Source organism: Malurus melanocephalus, unplaced genomic scaffold, assembly GCF_030028575.1.
Source record: "Malurus melanocephalus ecotype Western Australia unplaced genomic scaffold, MMel_1.1 scaffold_240, whole genome shotgun sequence".
In the NCBI taxonomy this organism is placed as follows: domain Eukaryota; kingdom Metazoa; phylum Chordata; class Aves; order Passeriformes; family Maluridae; genus Malurus; species Malurus melanocephalus.
In genome coordinates this window covers 57,319-77,718 of record NW_026623472.1, presented here as the reverse complement: position 1 = coordinate 77,718, position 20,400 = coordinate 57,319, and the positions used below count along the sequence as shown (strand labels likewise).

General features: G+C 45.3%; 1 protein-coding gene across 1 annotated transcript in view; it reads left to right on the top strand.

Moving 5' to 3' along the window:
• TLL2 (tolloid like 2) overlaps positions 1–20,400 on the top strand; it is an 80,650-nt gene that overhangs the window by 12,755 nt on the left and 47,495 nt on the right. The window contains exon 2 of the mRNA XM_057375162.1: positions 17,876–17,986. Coding sequence (XP_057231145.1) covers positions 17,876–17,986 — 111 coding nt within the window. The remainder of the gene's footprint in view (positions 1–17,875; positions 17,987–20,400) is intronic.

Below are 20,400 nucleotides of genomic sequence, written 5' to 3'. Positions count from 1 at the left end.
ATCCTGGGGCTCTTGTTACTCATTGTCAAAACCTGCAGCAAACTCTGTTACGTTGTCACAAGCCAAGGTCCTGGCCTTGTCTTCATCCCCCTGCCTTGCCCTGAATTTTGCTAACATGCATGAATACAGAGTCCTGAAATTCAGGTTCATGGTTCCAAAGTTCATGGTCTTGAGAATAAACAAAAAACTATTGTGGTGGCTGAGAGCTGCATACCCCATTAACCCAGAATCATGAATATTTATTGTGCTGGATTACAAAAGAAAATAGAGACTATATTGTATTTCCTATAACTTTATTTCCATGGCATCTTTTCTTGGTGGGTCACTTTAATGTAAGCTTTGCTTATTTAGTTGCACACTTTAAGCCGATTAACTTTTTACTAATAAAATGTGTGTTGCCTCCCTTTGTCCCAGCTACTGTTTGTTTGTAGCTACACTCCTGTGACAAAGAGTCCCAGAGAACTGCTTTAAGCTCTGGGTAAATCCCACTGCTGGAGGCTTTGGCCCAGCTGAATGTGTCGGGGCTGATTTCAGCCTTGCATTTTCCGTTTCCCTCTCTTGCTACCTGAAAGTTGGACCCTCAAGGCAAGTTCTTTGCCTTGAACACCTTTCCACTCTTGAAATCATTTGTGGTGTTCTGGGGCTGGCTGAAATTATTTAGGCTGTTGTTGCTCTCTGAGCTGGGCTAATATAAAACTGCAAGTGGTGGGAATTGGGGTTTTCCAACTATGAAGACTGGTCTGTGGCTCTGCATCTTCAGTAGTTTCCCAGCTGGTAACCACATTATTCTTTCCTGCTTACATAATTTGCCCTGTCATTCAATGTCCAACATGCTGCGTGTTTTACTGTGACTTCTCTCTAAGAGAAGTATACTCCTAGAGAGGTGATTGCATCCTGCCATTTTGCTAAAGACCCCATATGAAAACTATCCTTTCTCACCAAAGGCAATTCAGCCCAGAATTTTAAAGTTAGTTGGGAGCCAAAAGGCATGGATAAGCACTTGGAAAATACTTTCTAAAGGCCTTTTATAAATCTGTTCTTTTATATTTGGAGCTTTGCTAAAGCTAAAATGATCCCTTAGAAATGTACTGTTAATACTTAAGAATGACTAATCTGCCTCAAAATAAGCTCAGTAACCTGTTTTCATTGGGGCCGCAGAAAAGGAGGTGCAGAAAAATGGGGTAAAACAGGGGTACATCCAAAAAGTCTCCCTGCAGTAGACTCCACAATCCCTCGTCCAGCTCTCTGTCTTTAATAGTCTTGGATAGCTTTGTCTCTCACCTGCCTTCTTTTTGAACCTGTGTAAGCTTTTAGCATCCATAGCCTGCTGGAATAAGAAGTGCCAGAGCTTAACTGCAGCATGTCTGTGCTCTCTTTTCTTACTCACCTGTGAGTCAGAGCATCTGGTGTCTCAGAGGTTTAGTTAATATTGCCTACCTGTTTCCATTCTTGTTTCCTTTTACARCAAAGCTTCCCACAGGCTGGCTCTTGTCTTGGGGAGCTTCAGAGGAACTCAGCGGTTTTTAATAGCAGAAAATGCTCGTCCTTTCTTTTGAAGGAAAATCCTTTCTTTAAGAACTCTGAGATCACACTGGCTGTGGAAAAGTAGCAGGCAGCCATGCTCCACACCTTATGACTATTGCTTAGTGCTTCTCTGCAGCACTCTGCAGCAGATCATATGAGCTTATAACCGGCTTTCAGCTGGTTTGGGATTCTGCTTAGGAGCTAGAGGTGACCCAGGAAAAGCAGTTCTGAAGATCAGTGGGTAGGGGCACTTCTTAGCTTGTGAAAGTTCACAACCTGTGCTCATTCTGTTGTCACCTGGAAAGCATGAAGTGGCAGTGCAACTCCTTCGGGTAGTCATACTCAGTATTCCCTGCTGATGGCAGAAGTAGGGTGTACTCAGTGTAGTGCACTGGTTTCCCTCTACAGGGGAATATTTTGGGATTTATTTATTGTTTCAGATTTGTGAAGTTCTTTGGGTTTTCTTCCCCAAACTTTCCCAATGGCTGTTTGCCCTGTATTTAGGACTAGTGGAGCAGATGAAGTTTCACGTGACTCATGACTGATTTTCAGCATCAGGTGTATGGTTTAAAAGGGTATATTAGCAACAAGCCCAGGGAAATACACTGATGTGTTTCCCCTTTCCCTTGTGCTCTGACCCATTGTACCACTCTTGCAACCTTTGTGTGCAGTCAGACCTGGTGAGGAAACAAAACCAGGCTTAGCATGTGAAGCCACCGCCAGCCATAAATAATGRTTCCCCATGTGATGACACCCTGTCCCTGTGTTACAGTTATGCTGTGTTCTGCAGCTGGGACACCTTCGATGTGAAAGAACCCTGTGAACTATACTTGTCCTGCCTAATCAGCATGTTAATTGCTTTGTTTGAGGAATGTGCTATGTTGGAAACTGAATTCTGTTTTCTGAGCTGCCTTAAAGATTACTTTTCTCAACATCTTCAGACTGCTAGACCCTAGTAAACTCCTTTTTACCAGTGGATTAGTCTGCTTTCAGCTCTTCAGTGTCTGATGGTGACGGATGTCAGTCCTCTCTTGCAGGTAYGTGAAGAGTGGGTGAAGGCTTGCTCCCCACTATACTGCAGGTCTGTGCAAAATCTGGAGGGGAATCAGAAGAGCACAGCTTTGAAACCCTCCATGTTAGGCCATATTGCTTTMTGGTGGTTTTTTATCTTGTGCAAGGTGTGTACCATGTAGGGGAACACTGGCATTTGATGGGTGTTGMTGTGGCTGCAGAGTCATGACTGACAGGAGGGGTTGTTACAATATGAATAGATGGGCATGTTTTGTTGATGGGGACAGCCCTTCTGGAAAGGGCCTGCATTTTGCTTTCCACTGATCTGCAGCTGGCTCTGACAAAGTGAGAGGCAAATCTCCTTCCTCATCCTTYCTGCTAATGGAGGGAGAGAAAGGGGTTTGCTACTGCTCCCTCGCGCTCTCCTGCTGAGCTAATCCCCTGTCCATGGCATCTTCTGGAGGAGCAGGGGTGATTAAAAACCAGCAGCCACTGGAGCAAACATCTGAGCACCACCTCTTCTTTCTARCCCAGGACAAGTGTCCTGCAGTAAACAAGCCACTTTCTGGTGTGGTGCCTTCTTTTTTTCCAGCAGGGCTGGTGATCTTGCCTGCTGCTGATGCTCAGGGTTTCTCATGGTAAGGCCTGGCTTAAAGCTGTGTGAAAGGAACTAGATTCTAGTTTGCAGTTTTTTGGGCTGGAATTTTCCTTAACTAGTTTGCTGTGGCTGGGAAGGAGTGTTTTTAGAGCCTGAGCYTGAAAAGGGCTTCATTGTCTCAGAGCAGGGCTTACACAGAGACCGTACTGGCACTGCTAAATCCTGGCAACTGCCTCAAAGCAGCTCTGGTCCCTCTCGCCTTTGCTTCCTGCTTTTGTCAAACTGCAATCTCCCACTTCAAAGACTGGCACGCTCCTGACACAAGGCTGTTTGCTATCCAGAGGGCACAAACAGCTTGTCAGGGGAMGACTTTGTGTAATGATATTTTATTAAAGCTGAGAAATATCAAAATTGAAATTTGCTTTTATACCTTCAGCCCTACTGCTTCGGTTTTGTGATAGTCGTTCATTATGTGATTRCATGACACTGCTTCAGGAATAGATCCAGCGGTGGGGTGGAGGGGACTGATGAGGACAGAGATCCTTTCTTTTCTCTTGTAGAGCCAGGGAGGTACACACCGAGCAAAGATGAAAAAAGATCCTTGCTGGCTTTGTACTTTCCTGGGTGTTTGGCACAGGAGCATATGGATCACTTGCGAAAGTGCCAACTACTTGCTGTCACAAACTGGGGAGCAGAGCTTTGACACAGACTGGGCTACTGCACAGGGTGCAGCTGAGGTGTTTCAGAGGAGTATGGCCTGCAGARACACTTACGATTTATATTTATATAGTTGAATATTTATAATGTAATCTTATAAATGTTTGTGGAGGCCTGGAATATGTATTTCTGACTGATGCTTTGTATTCAGGACAAAGCTGGAAAGGGAGGGATGGGCATACTGAGCTAGAAGTCTACCCACTGCCTAAGGGTTCACCAGCTGCTCTCTGAGCCAGCCATGTCCTCTGACGCTGCAGTCATGGCCACTTTATTCTGATTTAAAGCTGGGCTGYTGCTGAGGAAGACGGTCTTCCCTCCCATCCTCCTTCTCCCAGTGTCAGTGAGCTATGGGAACTGAGGACAAAGAGGGACTCATCTGGTTTTTACTCAGAACCAAGTGGWTTTTTACTTTCCAGTCCTCTGAATGCTTGTGGTAGCACAGGAAAGGCCATAGGAACAAGTGATTGGAAAGGACGAAGGGAATTAAAGAGATAAACCTGAGAGATAAAGCTGCCTCTGGGAGTGTTAAACCAACAGTTCTGCAAACCGAATATCATCTASAGTGAGATGGTATTTCTATTGTGAATGCGCTTGGTCTTATCCTGCTCTCTTGTCTGGACAGTCRTAGCTGCAGTTAATGTTCCCTGAGAGACCCTCCAGTTTCCCTGAAGTTGTAGGAGGTTGCATGTATTGACAATCAAATGTGACTGGAAAGTGCTAACGAGGTGTTAACAGTTAATGGAGGTGTGGAAAGTAGCCGATATTTACATATGCATGAAGCATAAGCCTTGTTGAATGTCATCTTCCGGATGCCTGAGGGAGCAGAGCTCAGACTGGTGTCTCTGGCCTTTCCTGGGAGGTGGAGGATTAATGATGCCTTCTTCAAACTGCTGAACACTCTGTTTTTATGCTGGCTCTTCACATCTGCTGAGGTATGATACAGCTCTAAATGCCATGAAGGGCCTTTAAATGGCAAACAGCTTCCACCTGAGATCCTCCTGACTCCAGAGCCTSACTCCAGGTCTGAACCTGCAATTTACTAGCAATTATATTTAATATGAATTCCACCATCTTGCCTTTTGAGATGGCAGTGTGTTGATTTAAATTCTATTCCCAGTCTCCAGTGTACTGATTACTGTTCATGAGAAGACTAATGCTCTGCAGTGATATCCCCAAAAGCAAAGAAGACTGYGATGGAGAGCCTGGATATGTTCCTAGCACTTTCTGATGCCAGTCTTCCATTACTGTAACTTCGCATGTGCTCCAGGCTTCCTGCAGAGTTTAGGGCATGAAATAACTCCTGTAATTTGGACCCATGGGAAGAGGCTGAACTGGAGAGAACCCTGCACTGATGGTGGAGGAAGCAGAAGTGGCTGCTGTTAGTATGCTGAATTGCACAGCATTTTCATTCATTCCAGCTGTTTAATGGGATTACACGAGGAGTGGCTTCTGCCTGCAGACATTTAGTGCCTATGGAAATCTGCAGCTGTCTGAGTCGGTTATTTGCAAATCCCATGTCTCCCCTTTATGCGTAGGAATTTCTGAATGACAGAAACCATGTGAATCAATTGCATGAGTGATTTTTCACGTGCTTCACCCAGTATCAGACGTGAGGGATATTTTCTGTTAGCTGTGTTTGTGGCTCCCAACAGCTTTCTCAAAGAGGGAGGAGATGCTGCAGGGTGCCCATGAGATGTAGGAGTAGGATGGCTGTGGTGAGGGCGAATCCCTCTGCCCCTGTGCAAGGCAGCGTGGAGCTGCATGCTCTCATATTCCGCTTGTCCTTTGTGTGATACTGCCTGCCTGGTGAAGTGGCAAGGAGTAGACACCCTCCATCCTCAGGAAAGGGAGGGGAGCTCCAACACCTTGGTGCTGGCCAGCAGGATGGTCTGTCTAATGGTGGAGCACTGGGGTGGAGATCTCGGACATTCAGCTCTATCTGGGGTTCTGTGACCATAAAATAATTACTTCTTCAGGACAGGCTGAGAAGCAGATCTTCGGATGGCTCTTTGAGGCACCTGTTTGGTGTCTGCTCCAGCAAACTCTGAAGAGACAATGTTGATTTTTCTGTGCAAGGCCAGTTCCAGTAGGCACAGGCTCTGCACTTCCCTGGGGTTGTGTTTTCCATTGACAAAGAAAATAGTGGCATCTGTGTACCTTCCCCTTTGAATTTTTAAATCCTTCTAATAGCCTCCCCTCCATTTCCTAATAGAGGTATTTATTGTCTGCTTCCCTGACTGGATCTACCTCTTGGAGAGCAGTAACCTTGAGTGAAGGCCTTACTGACAGTGCTTCCATCTACACATGCACAGACCATAAATTTGGATGTGGTCTATTTGTAATACAACAAGTGACCTCTTGCCAGGCTGGAAYGGAGGGGAAAGCCACTGTGCGTACATTAGAAGTGAAATGTTAASTTCTGGTTGCACAGCAGAATGTCGAAACATGAATACATAGCTCCATAGTGTATAGAGCCACAGAGCTTTATTTATGCTTTGAGCAATTTCAACAGTTCCAGCCTGGTGCCTGATGTCTGGAAATATTTGGGTAAGGACTGGGCAAGAAGCATGGCTGTCCTATGAGTAAGTAATGTTTTCTGGAACAAGGAGCAGGAGGTGGTTACACTGATAAAGGGTGATGAAACACTAGAACAGGTTGCCCAGAAAGGTGGCAGATGCCCCATTCCTAAAAGCATTCAAGATCAGTTTGGATGGGCTCTGAGCTACCAGATTAGTTGAAAGTGTCCCTRTTCATTGCAGGTAGTTAGAACTTGACCTTTGAAGGTTCTTTCCAACCCAAAYYCTTCTATGATTCTATGATCTTGACATAGAGGTGTCATCACAGGTCTTTTCTAAAGTCTGCCCACTGTGATTTGTAAAGTGTGTTAACTGCAGTGGCACAATTCCAAGAGGAGGCAGTGTTTGGACTGGTCAGCAGCATCTGACTGTAGAAGGGGCTGGAGAAGCCCAGGCAAACCTGGGAAAAAAGGAGCTGTTGCTCCAARATGAAACTTTTCTCTGTGGAAGCCAGACAATCTCCCCATTTATTTCCAAGTGGCATTTGGTCACAGTTCTTTGGCAACATATGGAAACTGTTTAAATTAGCCATATGAGCCATGCGTGGAACAGATGCATGTTCTTGAGCAGGATTTTATYGTCGATGTTTGAGCAAGTGAAGGCTGCAGCTGGCTTGCTTGGGAAGTGAGAACATGTCCTCACCCAGATGTAGTTAAGTACTTGAATTGAAACAGAACTAGCATGTTAAAGAATGTGTCAATAAAGATCAATTTCTGATGGSTACCTACTGCATAAATAATATCAATGGACATAATGACACTAAACCTTTCACTGCTTTCGTGGCTGCTCACTGCTGCTGCAGGATCAGTTGTGTCAAAACAAGATGAGGTGCATGACTTCCTTGCTAGTGTCTTTCACTTGTATGCTGCTCTATCAACAGCCTAAAAGCTCTGAGGTCGGAACACAATTCTACACCTTTCCTGGTGCTTGTTGCTGTAGGTGTTTGGGTGACTGAGTTTAGCTGATCTGTAACAGTAACACTGAAATACAGGAATAGAGCATTTATAGCAGTGATATTCAGAAAAGGATGAGGAAGCAATGAACATTTTGGGACATCAGAAAGAGCCATATGAAGGAAGGCCAGGGCAGGATGCAAACCTCTCCTGTGAGGACAGCACTGTGATTTTGTGTGCTGCACATGGAAGTCTGCACAGTGCAGTATTTATAGAGGGGTTTGCTGCTGCCAGATTTATAATGCTCACCATTACGAAGCAGACTGGAAGAGTGCCTGCTGGAGCAGGCTGACTCCATCCTCTGCTGTGTGTCTACAGGTGCARATCCAGAGAGGCATTTGAACAGGCTGCTGGTGAGCCTTGTGAGCCACAGCAGGGGAAGCCAGAGATCCTGTTTACTCTGTATAAATGATGAGGCAATCACTGGTTTCTTTCAGATTTCTTGCAGGAGTTTAAAACAGACAGGGAATGACCAGAGAGACATGTGGTATTTGGGAGGGTTCTAGAAGCAAGTGTCTCTCTGAACCAAGTATTCTTTCAACAACCTGTGCTCTGGGCTGCGTTGTGCTGAGCTRCCAGCACAGCATCCATCTGGGGCACCACTGTATCCTGCAGGATTGTCCCTTCTGGGAAAGCCACCTCTTCAGGTTACATGACGCTAGAGGGCAGGTTTCGGTGAGCAAAGTACTGATACTTTGACTGATGGATGAACGTGGGTGGAACATCTCTTGTGGTGTGTTTTGACATCTTGTTTGGTTTTGTTCATATGTTTCTTTGGACTGTGTTTGCCAGTAGTGAGACTCTCCTGGAAGCATCCTTGTCCCAGGTGTTACTCTAGCAATGTTTTGTGTATGATAGGGGGTGGAGCACTTCATTTTGCATGGTTATTTTTAGCCCCTAAATATTTGTAGTGATGCCAGTCCAGGATGGTGACTGGATGACAAGGAAGGGCTGTGTTCCCTGCCAGAGTGAGTGATTTCCACTCCTGCTCAGGGTGCCCCTGTAATTTTTCACATGTACTGTCTCTCTCCAGGGAATGTTTGTAAAGTTTGTTTCTTTATATAGAAGAGCGAAGAAAGCAGATAAAGTCTGTTGGTCTAATTTTGCTCTGTGTTTGGTTGTTGGTTTGGGATTTTTTTTTTGTTTGTTTTTCCAGAGGGGAAATATACTTGTTTGGTTTATTTTTTAATTTTGCTCCTTATTAATACAACAAAAATGCTATGTTTAAGACTGCATCGCAGCTCAGTGTATGCCTGGGACAGTGCTGATGCCAACTTGGGACAGTTCTCTCCAAAATGGGAGTGCTTTGCTGTGTTATGTTCCCCTATTTCCTCTGCTACCACCTCTTGCTTTTCATTGATGCTGTGACTTTGCAGCTTGTCGGGGCCCCAGTCCTGTGTGTTGCTGAGCCCTTCATTCCCTGGAGTGAGCTGTGGTCCTTGCTGGTTGGCAGAGCAGGAATGTGGCATTTGCCTGGCTCCTGAAATCTCAGCAAGGATGGCTTTTTTTGTCTTTTTTGCTGGACATCTATGCGTGGTTTAAGGCATGAGCCCTGCTGTAATCTGGGGGTGCCTTTGGTCACATCCCATGCCCCCACCATGCCATCAGTGCTGCAGCTACTCTGGCTTCTAATCTCATTCTGATCTCTTCATTGTGGTGTTTTTGGCAACCCAAATTCCCCACCCAGGCCTGAGAATTTAACATCAGCACATTTGCATGACTGATCAGATTTGTCTCGCTTCTGTGACGACATTGTTTCTATGGAAAATTAATGGATTCTCACGTTGTATTTTTAATGGCTGAAACCACCTCCCTGCCCACCCTCCCATCCCTGAGCTTTCAGAGGGAAAGTCTGTAAACAGCTCAAATTAGCTATCCTCCATAAATAGCTCCCATTTCTTTCCTGCCTGCTGTCCGTTTCTTTTTTCTCTTCCAACAGTGCTGCAACACTCCTCTCCTGGTGTTGGTGGATAAAGAACAATGAGTAAAATGAGCCTATGTTTGCTTTCCTTGTCTGGCCCTTGAATAGATGTGATCTATCATGAACTGCCTCCTTTCATTCAAGACCATGTGGTTTTAAATTGTCAGCCTGCCTTAAATTTTGTTCCAAGCAGGCCAGCTTTGCTACCTTCCTTTTTGAGGATGTAACTCAGTTCRTGGCTCTGCTTCTGTTTGTTTTTGCCATGAGCTAATTTCTTCTGGGGGTAGGCAGGTGGCAGTGCATTTCCTGCCTRTTTGGGGTCAGCCATTCTCCTGTTGCAGTGCTTGGGGTGAGAACAGTGAAGTTTTGATACYTGTGTGTGTCTGGCCAACTGAAGGAAAAACATCCCTCCCCAAATAATGCAATTTGACATGAATGTCCTCAGTGGGGGGACAGTGCTTAGCCACTGAACAGTTACAAATGAAATTAGGAGAGTTCTAGTCTTAAATTTTCTTTTGTCATCTCTAAGGTTATCTTTCTCAGCTWAATTTTGAGGAATAAATCCAGGGCAAGTCCCATGGTATGGGAATTATCTGAGGRAAAGGTCTGACCTGGATGTCTCCTCCCAGAAGAATAGAACTGGTGGCCATAAGGTTCAGAAAGTCTTGTGGGACAGCTGCTGAGGGGCTTGCGATATTTTAGGTCAAGGTCTCCTAGCTCATGGTTACAAAACCAGTAGTGATGAACAAGAGCTTGAATTCCTGAGACACAAACTGCTGGCAGCCAGTCAGTGTGCCTGTCCTTGAGGTGATGCTGCGGTAAAAAGGTGATCCCTTACCACTCTCAGAATTAAATGGTTGACTGTTGAAAGTCAGGGCCTGGGGTCCCCACAAGGCAAAGGAGAAGGTCCTTTGAAAGATCTTGTTGCATTGCTGCACAGCTGGGTTGCCCTTGGCTTTCCTTCCACTGGGGTGTGCTTGCTGCTAAAGATCCTGCTTTCTGCCCCACAAGCCCAAGGTGGGGCGCTGTCTCTTGCTGAGAGTAGGTGAAATTAGTGGGGACCTCAACTCAGCTTCTGTTCCTACCTTCTTTCTGGTTTTAGGTCCAGGTGCCTGCAGTAGCAAACCAGCCTGGTACCTCAGCTAGGAGGTCATGTTTGCCAGTGGAATAAGCTTTCCTTTAGTGCTTTGGTAATTGAGATGTGCTGCTACAAATGGCAGGCAGGAAACTACAGGGAGCTGATCTGCTAGTTACTTAGGACAAAAACATTGTCATTTTTTTAGGCAAAAATGATGAAGGTATGGAAATGAGGTGGTTGCTTTGAATTTTCATGGTGGGGGGAGAAAAGGGGGAAAGAGAGAATCTTCTCTGTGCTGGCAGAGGCTGGGCTGAAGCAATGGACTGTGCAAAGTGTTGCTTTTCTGGATGCGATTGTTGCTTGGGGCTTTGGATTATATTAGCGTGGAAAAAATGCCTCCAAGGGAAGTGGCACAAATCACAGCTTGGCCAATAGGGAGGGAAAGAGGACTATAAAACAGAAAATCAATTTAATACTCAGTGGGTGTTTGCAGCGTGTTCACCCTTCCTTCAAATTGCCAAAGGAAAGATTAATTAAAGTTATATTGAGCAGCAAAAATGATGGAGGGGGTGAGATGGGGCTTGTGTAGTTCAGCTTTCTCCATAATTAATTGACAAAAGCATTCTTGGATTTCATTACCCAGAACCTTGCCATCTCCTGCTCTTAAAGGGCAGCTGAAGCAATGCTGGATTTCCAAGTCAGCATTGCTGCCTTGCAGGCTGAGCTGACAAGGGTCACTTCATAGGCATGTGGGAAAAGGACTTTCTCTGTCAAATAGTGCCACTGTGCTGTTTATGGATGTTATCATTTAGGATCAGAGCACAAAATCCTTTTATCTGGTTTTGTTTCCTGGTTCCCACTTCTAGTRAGGTTGAGAGCTGTATGCACTGTGAGGTGCAGGTGTCGGCAGGGGATGGAGGGAGCTGGTTCTTAGGTCTCTTGTCTCTTGTGCTTTTATTTAATCAGAACACCTTTAGAGCAGGGGTGACAAAAGCTACTGGAGCATCATGGCCATGGTGGAATGGACAGAATCCAGGAAGGATACCCTGTGTCCCTCAGGCAGCAGGTGGGGGCCAGGGCTACCTGGTCAGGAAACCCAAGTGAGTTGCTGAGCTTGCTTTCACTTGCAAGGGASTGAGGTCTCCAAGGGAATTCCACTCGTTTTGGGGTACCTTTGAGGATGTTAGGGGGCCTGTGTTAGGGGTTAGAGATCAAACTACATGTGTGTGTGAGTCCCTGATAGCTTCTCCCTAAAGTCTATTTCCTGCTTACATAAAAAAYGTGGCCAAGAGGCACTCTGCAGACTGTACAGCTTTGGGGGAGAAAAATTCAGAGATGGATAGCCAGATCCCTATCTGATGTCAGCAGATGGAACTTGCATCACCACTTAGAGCAGAAAACAGAGTGTTAGGAAGCTTACACACTTCATTTACTTTCTATGGGAACAGGAGGGGTTAAGCCCGTTTCTTGAGTTTTGCACCCCACGTTAGAGKGGAGCAGCTTCCCTAAACCTCCTAAACCTCGAAGGGCTGGCAGCAGGCATCCATCCCCCTGCAGCGCTCTCTTATGAAGGTGCAGGTGTTTAACCATTTCAGGGCCCGTAGAGGGAGCTGCTTTGCTGCTTGTGGCGTGGCTTTCAGCTCTGTGTGTTCACACATGCCCTCCTGCACGGCTCATTTTACTGGGAATGGGTTCATAGACTGTTAGGTTGGAGTGACTGCCATGTCAAACTGAAAAAGATGAAGACTTCGAGTGAGGAAGCAACCAGCAGCAGGAGAGCTGTGAATTTTAGAATGAAAATACCTTTCTCCTAACCTGATTATAACAAGCTATATTACTCAGTTCCTGGTTAAAATAATGTGRTATKTAGTCCRGGSAGAGCAAAGCTGGGCATTGTGTAARCTCATGTGTAGGTTTGYAGTTTTGAACAAAMTCAAGCSCAAAATATTTYTKTGTTCCTGCATTGTCACCTTCCAAGACAGGAAATCCATTGAATATGAATCAAAATTTCTGTCCTAATTGGGTCTCYTGCAGATCACTTCCCAAGAGAGGGTGCTTTGGGAGCACTGCACATGACAGTGTAGGCAGTTTAGGTTTCTGCAGAAGTCTGAATAGGGATTTGGATTCTGATTCCCACGAGATTTTGATGTTTTTGAAATATTTATTGCAGTTTAGAGGCAGACCASGTTCATAGACATTCCTACATGAACCAAGAGCAATTTCTGAAACAAAATATGCTCCCTGGACTTGCCACTGAAGACACAATCACCAAGTCCCTATTGCCAGGAAACCTCACTGATGCCAGACACCAGCTCTGCCTCCAAACAGCCTTGCTGAGTGGAGCTGGTTACCACTAGAGCCTCCCTGGCAACTTATCCCCAGAGCTGGCCAGTGGGAAACTTCTGATCATTCCTGCTGCAGAGAAACAAACAGATCTGGATGGAAACATGAAGGCTGAATGCGGCAGTTTTGATGCTTTTCTTTCACTAATTGCTTGTTTCCCATCTTCCTTTCTCTTGAGCAYTTGATGCTCACAATCTGTCCCTATTTCGAAATTGTTGGTCTGGGATTGTTTTCTCTCTCATCTTTAACTGGTTTCTGCCTTATTTTGAGGCTTTGCTTTTCCTTCTGACAGAGTTGTTTCTTTGCCTTGAGGAATGTGTTGAGTTTTTTTCTTTAAGGTATAAATTTTAGCATACTTCAGAATATTGTTCTGCTTGTTCATGTGCCAGCAGGAGGTTCAGCAACCGACCTGTCTTTCTGTGAAGAAAGAATTATGAATGTGCTGGRAACACACTTTGATCTGTTGATTTATTTTCTTATTGTTAGACTGCAAAGTGTTAGCCCTAATGACAATGTGGCCCGCCCTGAAAAAATTAAATCTCCGATCACTCGGACTTGTCAGGCTGGGAGGCATTCAGCAAATRCTCAAAAATAACTTGGCATGTTTTTGCCAGTTCGTGAGGAGTTGATTTGCTGTTTGCCAGGAGGTGGGGTGTGTTACTGTGTCCACGTATGCCCAGCGCCCTTGCCAGGTGCCCCTGTGGCTCAGGTGGGAGGGACATTGTTTTTCTCTTGTACCGTTTGGGTATGATACAGTCAACTCTAGAACAAAAGGAACTAATTGGTGCCCTAGGACCTTTGCATAATGTAGATAATGGAGAGCAGAGATCTGGGTGGGGATAGAGATTGTGCCTTAGAAAATGTGATTTATTTTATGGGTGGGTTCAGAGCACATCCTGCCTTTGCACTGTGAGGCACAAACAGAGGGTGTGGCTCATCACTTGGGTGACACCGCTGAGTCTGTCAGGCAGGCTGTATCCATGATCTGCTTGGGATGCTCACGGAACTGGAGATGTCAAYGTTAATTGTGCAAACACTTCTTCCTTTTATTTATCACTGGCACAAGTCCCAAGCACCTCTGCTTGGGAACCCAGCTKTTATCTACACACAGGGGTTGTGAGCACAGGTGAAAATTGAATTTGAGTTGTGAGTATTGATGAGACAAACCTGAGGCACCTACTTGGGGTCACATTGCTCTTTGTTTAACTTGCCCATTGCTGTGCAATCACTGGGGACACCTGCTCAAGAAGAGCTGCAAAACTGTGTTAGAGCTCTGCTAGTAGGACTGAAAGGAAATCTGTCAGTGTGTGCTGTGCCAACTAACTGAGCTCAGACAAGACTCTTGAGCTGGTGGCAGACGCATCTTAGTGTGAAAGAGGGCCCCTTTGGCTGAAATTGTATGACATAGTCCTCAACCTAGGTTCAGATCCCATTCAGCTCTTAAAATCTGGTATCTCTTAATAAAAGCTACAGATGGTGAAAGAGTGAAGGAGATGTCTGAGGTGGCACGGGATGGAGGGAGCTTTCCAGGGAGGGTGTACATCTTTCCAAAGCCTCTCTTTCTGTCAATCTCTGTCACAGCTGGTTCTGGTCAATGCTAGAGGGAAAATTGCAGTGGTCTTCCACAGCAGAGGGTGATTGCTTTTCTGATCCCTGCCCTAAACCTATAGCCTATATTGATGCTGGAATAGGGGCTTCCTGGCAAGAATTTGTGGCAGGCAAATGGATGAGGGTTTGCTCCATGGTGGCTGAAGATGAGCTCAAACACAGACACTGGGTGATGTTTCTCAGGTATGGAGTTGTATTCTGCTAGCTCTAGTGGGACGAAAAAGCCCAAAAGGTACAAGTTTTTTCTATAAAACCCCAGATGAAACCCACTTTTCATGGAAAATGAAAGTTTTAAATGGTTGTGAACACTTCTGTATTGAGTTCTCATGAGAGATAGCAAAATTATTTTTCTCCCTTGAAATAAGATCGTGCAACTCAGAACCAGGGAAGGGAGAAAATGCAAGCAAGGAATAGGAGAAGGGTGGCCTTAGGGGGGAAAAAGCAGGCTGGGGGTGATTTGCAGGAAAGAGTGGTGAAATTTTTAAAAAGAAGATGCTCTGTGCTGTCACATCACTGGGGGCTGCCCAAAATGTTACTGTGGAAAATGAGGACTGTAAAGACATTGATGGTTTTTGGTCCTGGCTGTGGGGGTAGCACCTAGAAAAACTGTTGATCCTATCCTCTCCTGAGAAGGAGGTGTTCTACTTCCCAGTGGCACCTGCCATGCTTTCCTGGTGTCATGGCACCTTTGTGCTCAGCACACAATTCAGACATCAGCCTGTGGACTGTTTTCCTGTGGGAGAAATGTGCTGAGAATGCAGACAGCTTGCCAGGCTGCTTTTTTTCATTTTGGTGCTGAATTTGTTTGTTAAACAGTGATCCTTCCCCTTTGCCCAGCAGACAAATGCAGTCTGGTCGTGTATGCTAGGAGGGTGGTGAGGTTCAGCTTTTGGGTGGCTGGTGCAGGTTACCAGCTCAGCGTAGAAGCAAAGTCTCTCATATTGGCTCCATCAACCTCAATAAGAGCTGCTCTGTTCTTACTATCCAGAGCGATTAATGCATTTTCTCAAAGAAAAGCTGGCATGCTGTTGCACTGTGTGTTAAGAGTTTGCACCTGGGTGTACACTACAGTGCTCTGCCAAGAGAAACTCTGGTTTCCAAGCTTGTTAGCCTGCTGTTTAGAGATTTAAATTTTTTGTTTGTTTCTTTCTTTTTCTTCTTCTTCTTTTTTTTTTTTTTCTTTCCCTTGGAAATCCTCCCACATTAAATTAAAAAGGAGAACTCAGTAAAAGAAATCAGAAGGGATGATTTGAGATGCTTCATTTGCCAACAGTCTCTGAACTTATGACCCTTTAAAATAAAGTACTTGGGCTTTCCTGTGGGACGGCTCCCTCGGGGTGGAGGCAGGCTTTCAGGYTTGCATGTCTTTAGGAAGGGGCCATTGACAGCACTGGAGAAGTTGCAGTGTAGCATTCTCAGCCGGGACTTCCAGCAAGGAAAGTTGTTCAGCTGGTTGGGGACTGTGATAAATCATGGTACCCCTGGAGCATGCTGGGACTGCAGAGAGCTGGAAATAAATGCTAGGGAAATTCAGCTTTTGTAGTGGGCTATCWTTCAGGATGATGTATGGCTTTGTAACAGAAAGAGATCCCTTTGCTACAGCTGGGAGAAAATGCTGCCTTCTATTGGGAAGGAAGACATAACAATTCTGTTGGGGTAGATCCACGCTGCAGGCTTGCCCTGAAAGCTGTGCTTTGGCACGGGTTACCTTAGCCTGGGATACAGACACTGCTGATGGAAAAGAGCCTCTGAGAGCCCAGAGTGGTGGCAATCAGCTGGGACAGTATGTTTGACAGGAGGGTAGGGGATGGTGATGGTAGGTGGCTGTATAGTAATGATTTCCCAAACATTTCTGGGGAGGGAATTGGATGGCGTGAGCTGCCCTTGGCATCTCTGCCTCTCGACTACCACATTGTTCTGGGCAGGTCATTTCTGGGGATGGATGAAATGTGTTCTCTACAAATTGGAGTCACAGGAACCTATGTCACTGCTTTCTTGCCAATCAGCTTGGGTTGTTTGGCTGTCTGGGTAGACTTGTTACCTGGTGGGGATCTGCCAGTGTTTTGGGTTCTTCTCTGTTCTGAGTGACAGCCTGGCTTGCCCAGGAGTTGGGGAGAGCCTGAGTTCTCTGCTCGTGCCAGGACTCTGCTGCTTGCAGCAAAGCTTGCCATGCCCACATCCCAAAACAGAAACCTTGGCAAATGCTGTTGTAGTGGCTGTGCAGCTGAGATGCAGAACAGAGGAATCAAGTGCTGCATCAGAACCAGCACCATGTTGTGTCAGAGAAAACTCTGAGTTAACCTTTCTTAATTTAATTGCTGCACGTCTGATTGCAGGTTTCTGATACTCTGGCAAAGGTCCACATTTCATTTGGCAGTATAAGTGAGATGGCTGGTAAAGCACATTGGTTTCTCAGGCTTAATGTGCTCTGATCAGTGATGTTTCCAGTGTAACAATGGGATGTTTTTTCCCCTYGACTAATGTAAATGTTGACTTAACAAGGGAGGTAAAAAGCAATTTCATCAAATCTGGTCACTGTTGCAGACAGCACCTTGGTATTGTTCCTTGCGTGTCTGACCAAGTTATCTTCAACTGTATCACTAATTAATTAGCTCTGCTTTTTCTTATTTTTCATCAGCCTACAGAGGCTTCTTGTATGAATTTTAAGAGCCCTCTTTGTAATCTGTTTGTTATCTGTAAAAGATCTGCAAGGCTTGGTCAACTGCTTCATTGCTTGTGTTTATTTTGTTCAAATTCCTAAAATGGTAACTATACACTGTGGAGGATCAACTCCACCAGGATATGCCAGAGGTATAACTTTTTCCACTCAAATGATTTCTAGTCTGTTTCTCTGAGCTGTGAATATCAAATGATCAGTTTGTTTACCTTATTATGCTGACATCTGACTGAAATTSAAAGATTTTTACAAAATTTGAAACTCTACGAACTTGAATCTAGGGAACTGATCTACAAGGGGACAAATAATTGGTGTTTCTCTAGTAAGTGGAAATGGTAGGGTGGTTTTCAGGTTGGGTTGAGAACAATGCAATATGTCTGGGTGTATGAGATCCCGAAGCCTGCAGCCTTTGCATATACATTGCTGAGCTCTAGTGTTCACTGCAGTCCTCCAGTCTTGCACACAGTGTTAGCCTGGGGATGGTGCTGGTGCAACATCTCAGTAAGGATCTGAGCTGTGACTTACCTAGTTCCTTCACAAGATGTAGGACAACGCTGGTGGTTGCCTCTTGTAAGCTTTACTGAAGAGTGAACATCACCTGGTTGAGAGTCACACCTGTGTGAATGAGTGGCACGGGATCTTGGCCARTCATCTCATTTTGGTGGATCTGTGCTGTGACTCCATGCAAGTGCTGTCACTTGGCCTCCGCTGATGTCCACTCTGTTTGTACTTTTAGAAGTAATGCAGCAGCCCTTGACCTTTCTCTGGTCTATAAAGTCATTGTGTTTTAGGTGTGATACAAGCCAGATAGGAACTGTTCTTTCCTTCCAGAATAAAAACTAAACTAATTGCACTTTGTTTCTCTCCAGCTGCCTTTTGGGGAGATATCGCTTTAGATGAAGATGATCTGAAGTTGTTTCAAATAGACAGAACTGTTGACTTAACAAAGCACTCAGATGGCAACGCAAGACACACTTCAGGTAAGGGCAGCCCTGGGTGGTGTATATACTTTCACCTGGTTTTGTCCATAGGGCTTGAGGACTTCCATTTCACTCCTGATGCTGTTCCCATGGCCAGGGCGGTGCATGAAGAGCTTAGTTACAGCGCTGAGGGTGGGATCCAACTCTGAACTTGGTTAAATAAAAGACAAGTCACAATATGATGTAGCCAAATCTTACCTTGTCTGAGGGAGATTTTCAGATTTACAGCACTGGTCTCTTTCTATGAAGAATAAAAATACATACCTTTTTGCCARTTTGGAAGGAAATGTGTTTGAATTTGGGCCACTCAGTTTTGGCAGGAGTTCTGACTCTTATTGTGCTCCTTTTTCTTTCACTGTATGATCTTAATGGAATAACACWTTTTTTTCAGCTGTCTACCTAGTAAAACCCACTGCTGTCTTGCATACAGACTGCCCTAGAAGTCGTATTATAGTTGAAATAGCTTAACAGTTGTGTTGATTTTCTGTAAAGTGTGTGCTCAGTTTGTCCCCCTACGCAGCTCTAATGTATGTTCAGTTGCATGCCAGACCAAAGGTGTTTCTTGACTCCAGAGCTCTGACTGGACTCTGGCTCTTACGGTCTCTAAAATGCTCTGCAGCTGGTTCAGAGGGCTCCTTACAGTACTTTTTCCTSTACTTCACTTTATGCTGCAAGAGACAAATTGCTGGAAGTCTGAGCTCTCAGAGATACCAGAGGGACTGGACCRTTCAGAACAAACTTCTTTTCTGTTTTTCTTTGCTGTTCTGCCTGTGGATTAGCAAGTAGGGTAAGAGGTTGGGTAGAGGCAGAAACCATTGAAACTGTATGTTCACCTGACCCCTGTGCAACTGAGCTCACATATAATTTGAAAGAATTAGTGGCTGGTTCTCTCCTTGTAACTGCCTAGCTTTGGCTTCAGAACCTCTAAGCATTGTGTAGGTCTGGTTCTGGGGAGGTGTGGTCCAGCTTCCTGTTGGGATGAATGTGAAAGATGACACATCTAATACAGGCTTATTTAGTTGTCCATGTAACTGATTAAACTCATGCAGGTGCTGAAATTCTGGATAGAGAAGTGCTGTCCAGTTCTTCAGATTGTGGGTACCTCCCTGGAAATGCCACTGTCCTGCACTGTCATGTAACTTAGCCCATTCGTGTCGTGTTTTGTGCTGTCACACATTCTTAGGTGATAGGTTATCAGGAGTAGGTTGCCTTCACAACAGAAGATACAACAGAAGATGAAGACTAAGTGGGACAGGCAGCATTAATCTCTTTTCACATCCCTTTGTTGGTTCCTGAAGATAGATGAGGACGCTGTTGGGAGAGTCAGATGATGTTTGAATGTATCAGTTTTCTCTGGAAACTTTTTTAGTTGTCATGTCTGGCACATTTCTTTCACTTGGCTCTGGTGCCAGACCTGGAAAATGAACTGGATTTTATAGCTCACATCTGTATCATGTCATGCAGGCACTGGCCTCTTAACAGCTGTGGCTCATGTCATGTGGTTGGACCAGTCTCTTCCTCACACTTTTTACTGGGRTATCATACAATGCTTTGCTTTAGGTGAATTCACTCACTTGCCCTTGTCCTCATCTCTGGCAGGTTTCATTTGTACCCCTGGGGGTGCAGCTGACAAATGGGCAGCCCCTGTGACTGTGATGCTTTTTGTAGAGCACACACAGATGGATCTTTTTGGTCACCTGCCCTCTCAGGAGCTCTCTGCAGGGGCAGGAGGGGTTGATTCTTCTTCTTTGGGGCTTGCTTGGCACTCATGTGAATTGTAAGAGGGTGGTCTACTTCAGCATGGTGGGGATTGGGCTCCATTCTTCCCAGGGAGAAAATCCTACTCCTTSCTTTATTTCCAGTGGGAAGAATGCAACCCCTGCACAGAAACAGCCTAAGACCTTTTATGAATGGAACCCCTTGAATTATAACATTTCAGTTTCCTAAAGCTGTTAATCGGATTAGCTGTATAGTGGAGGAAGTACTTAATACGTATATAGAGACACAGAGGCTCTTCGTATCTGGGAGCTGCAGTTCAGAACATGTTATTAGGCCAGGCATTCTTCTTGCCCAGCGTTGATCCCTTGTTCCCAGAAAATGCTGTTCAGCTGGGAGGAGAAGTGAAAATGGTGCCATTTGACACTGCTGGGCTGTTTATAGGTGTACACCCTAAYAGCTTGTGTGGAGCATCTGCAGCTGCCAGGCTCTGCAGGAACAATGAGGTTCCCATGTTCTTAGGGGCGATGGGTTCTCTGGATCCAACACCATTGTACCGCTTTAGGGAAAGCTTTGCCTTGGCTGGTGAGGGCAGAAACTGTCAGATGTTGCAAGTTTTCCTTCACCCTCTTCCAACTGTTGTCTAGAAAATAACTAGGTATGTCTCTGGGTCCTTGAGAGAGAGGGCAGGGAACTGA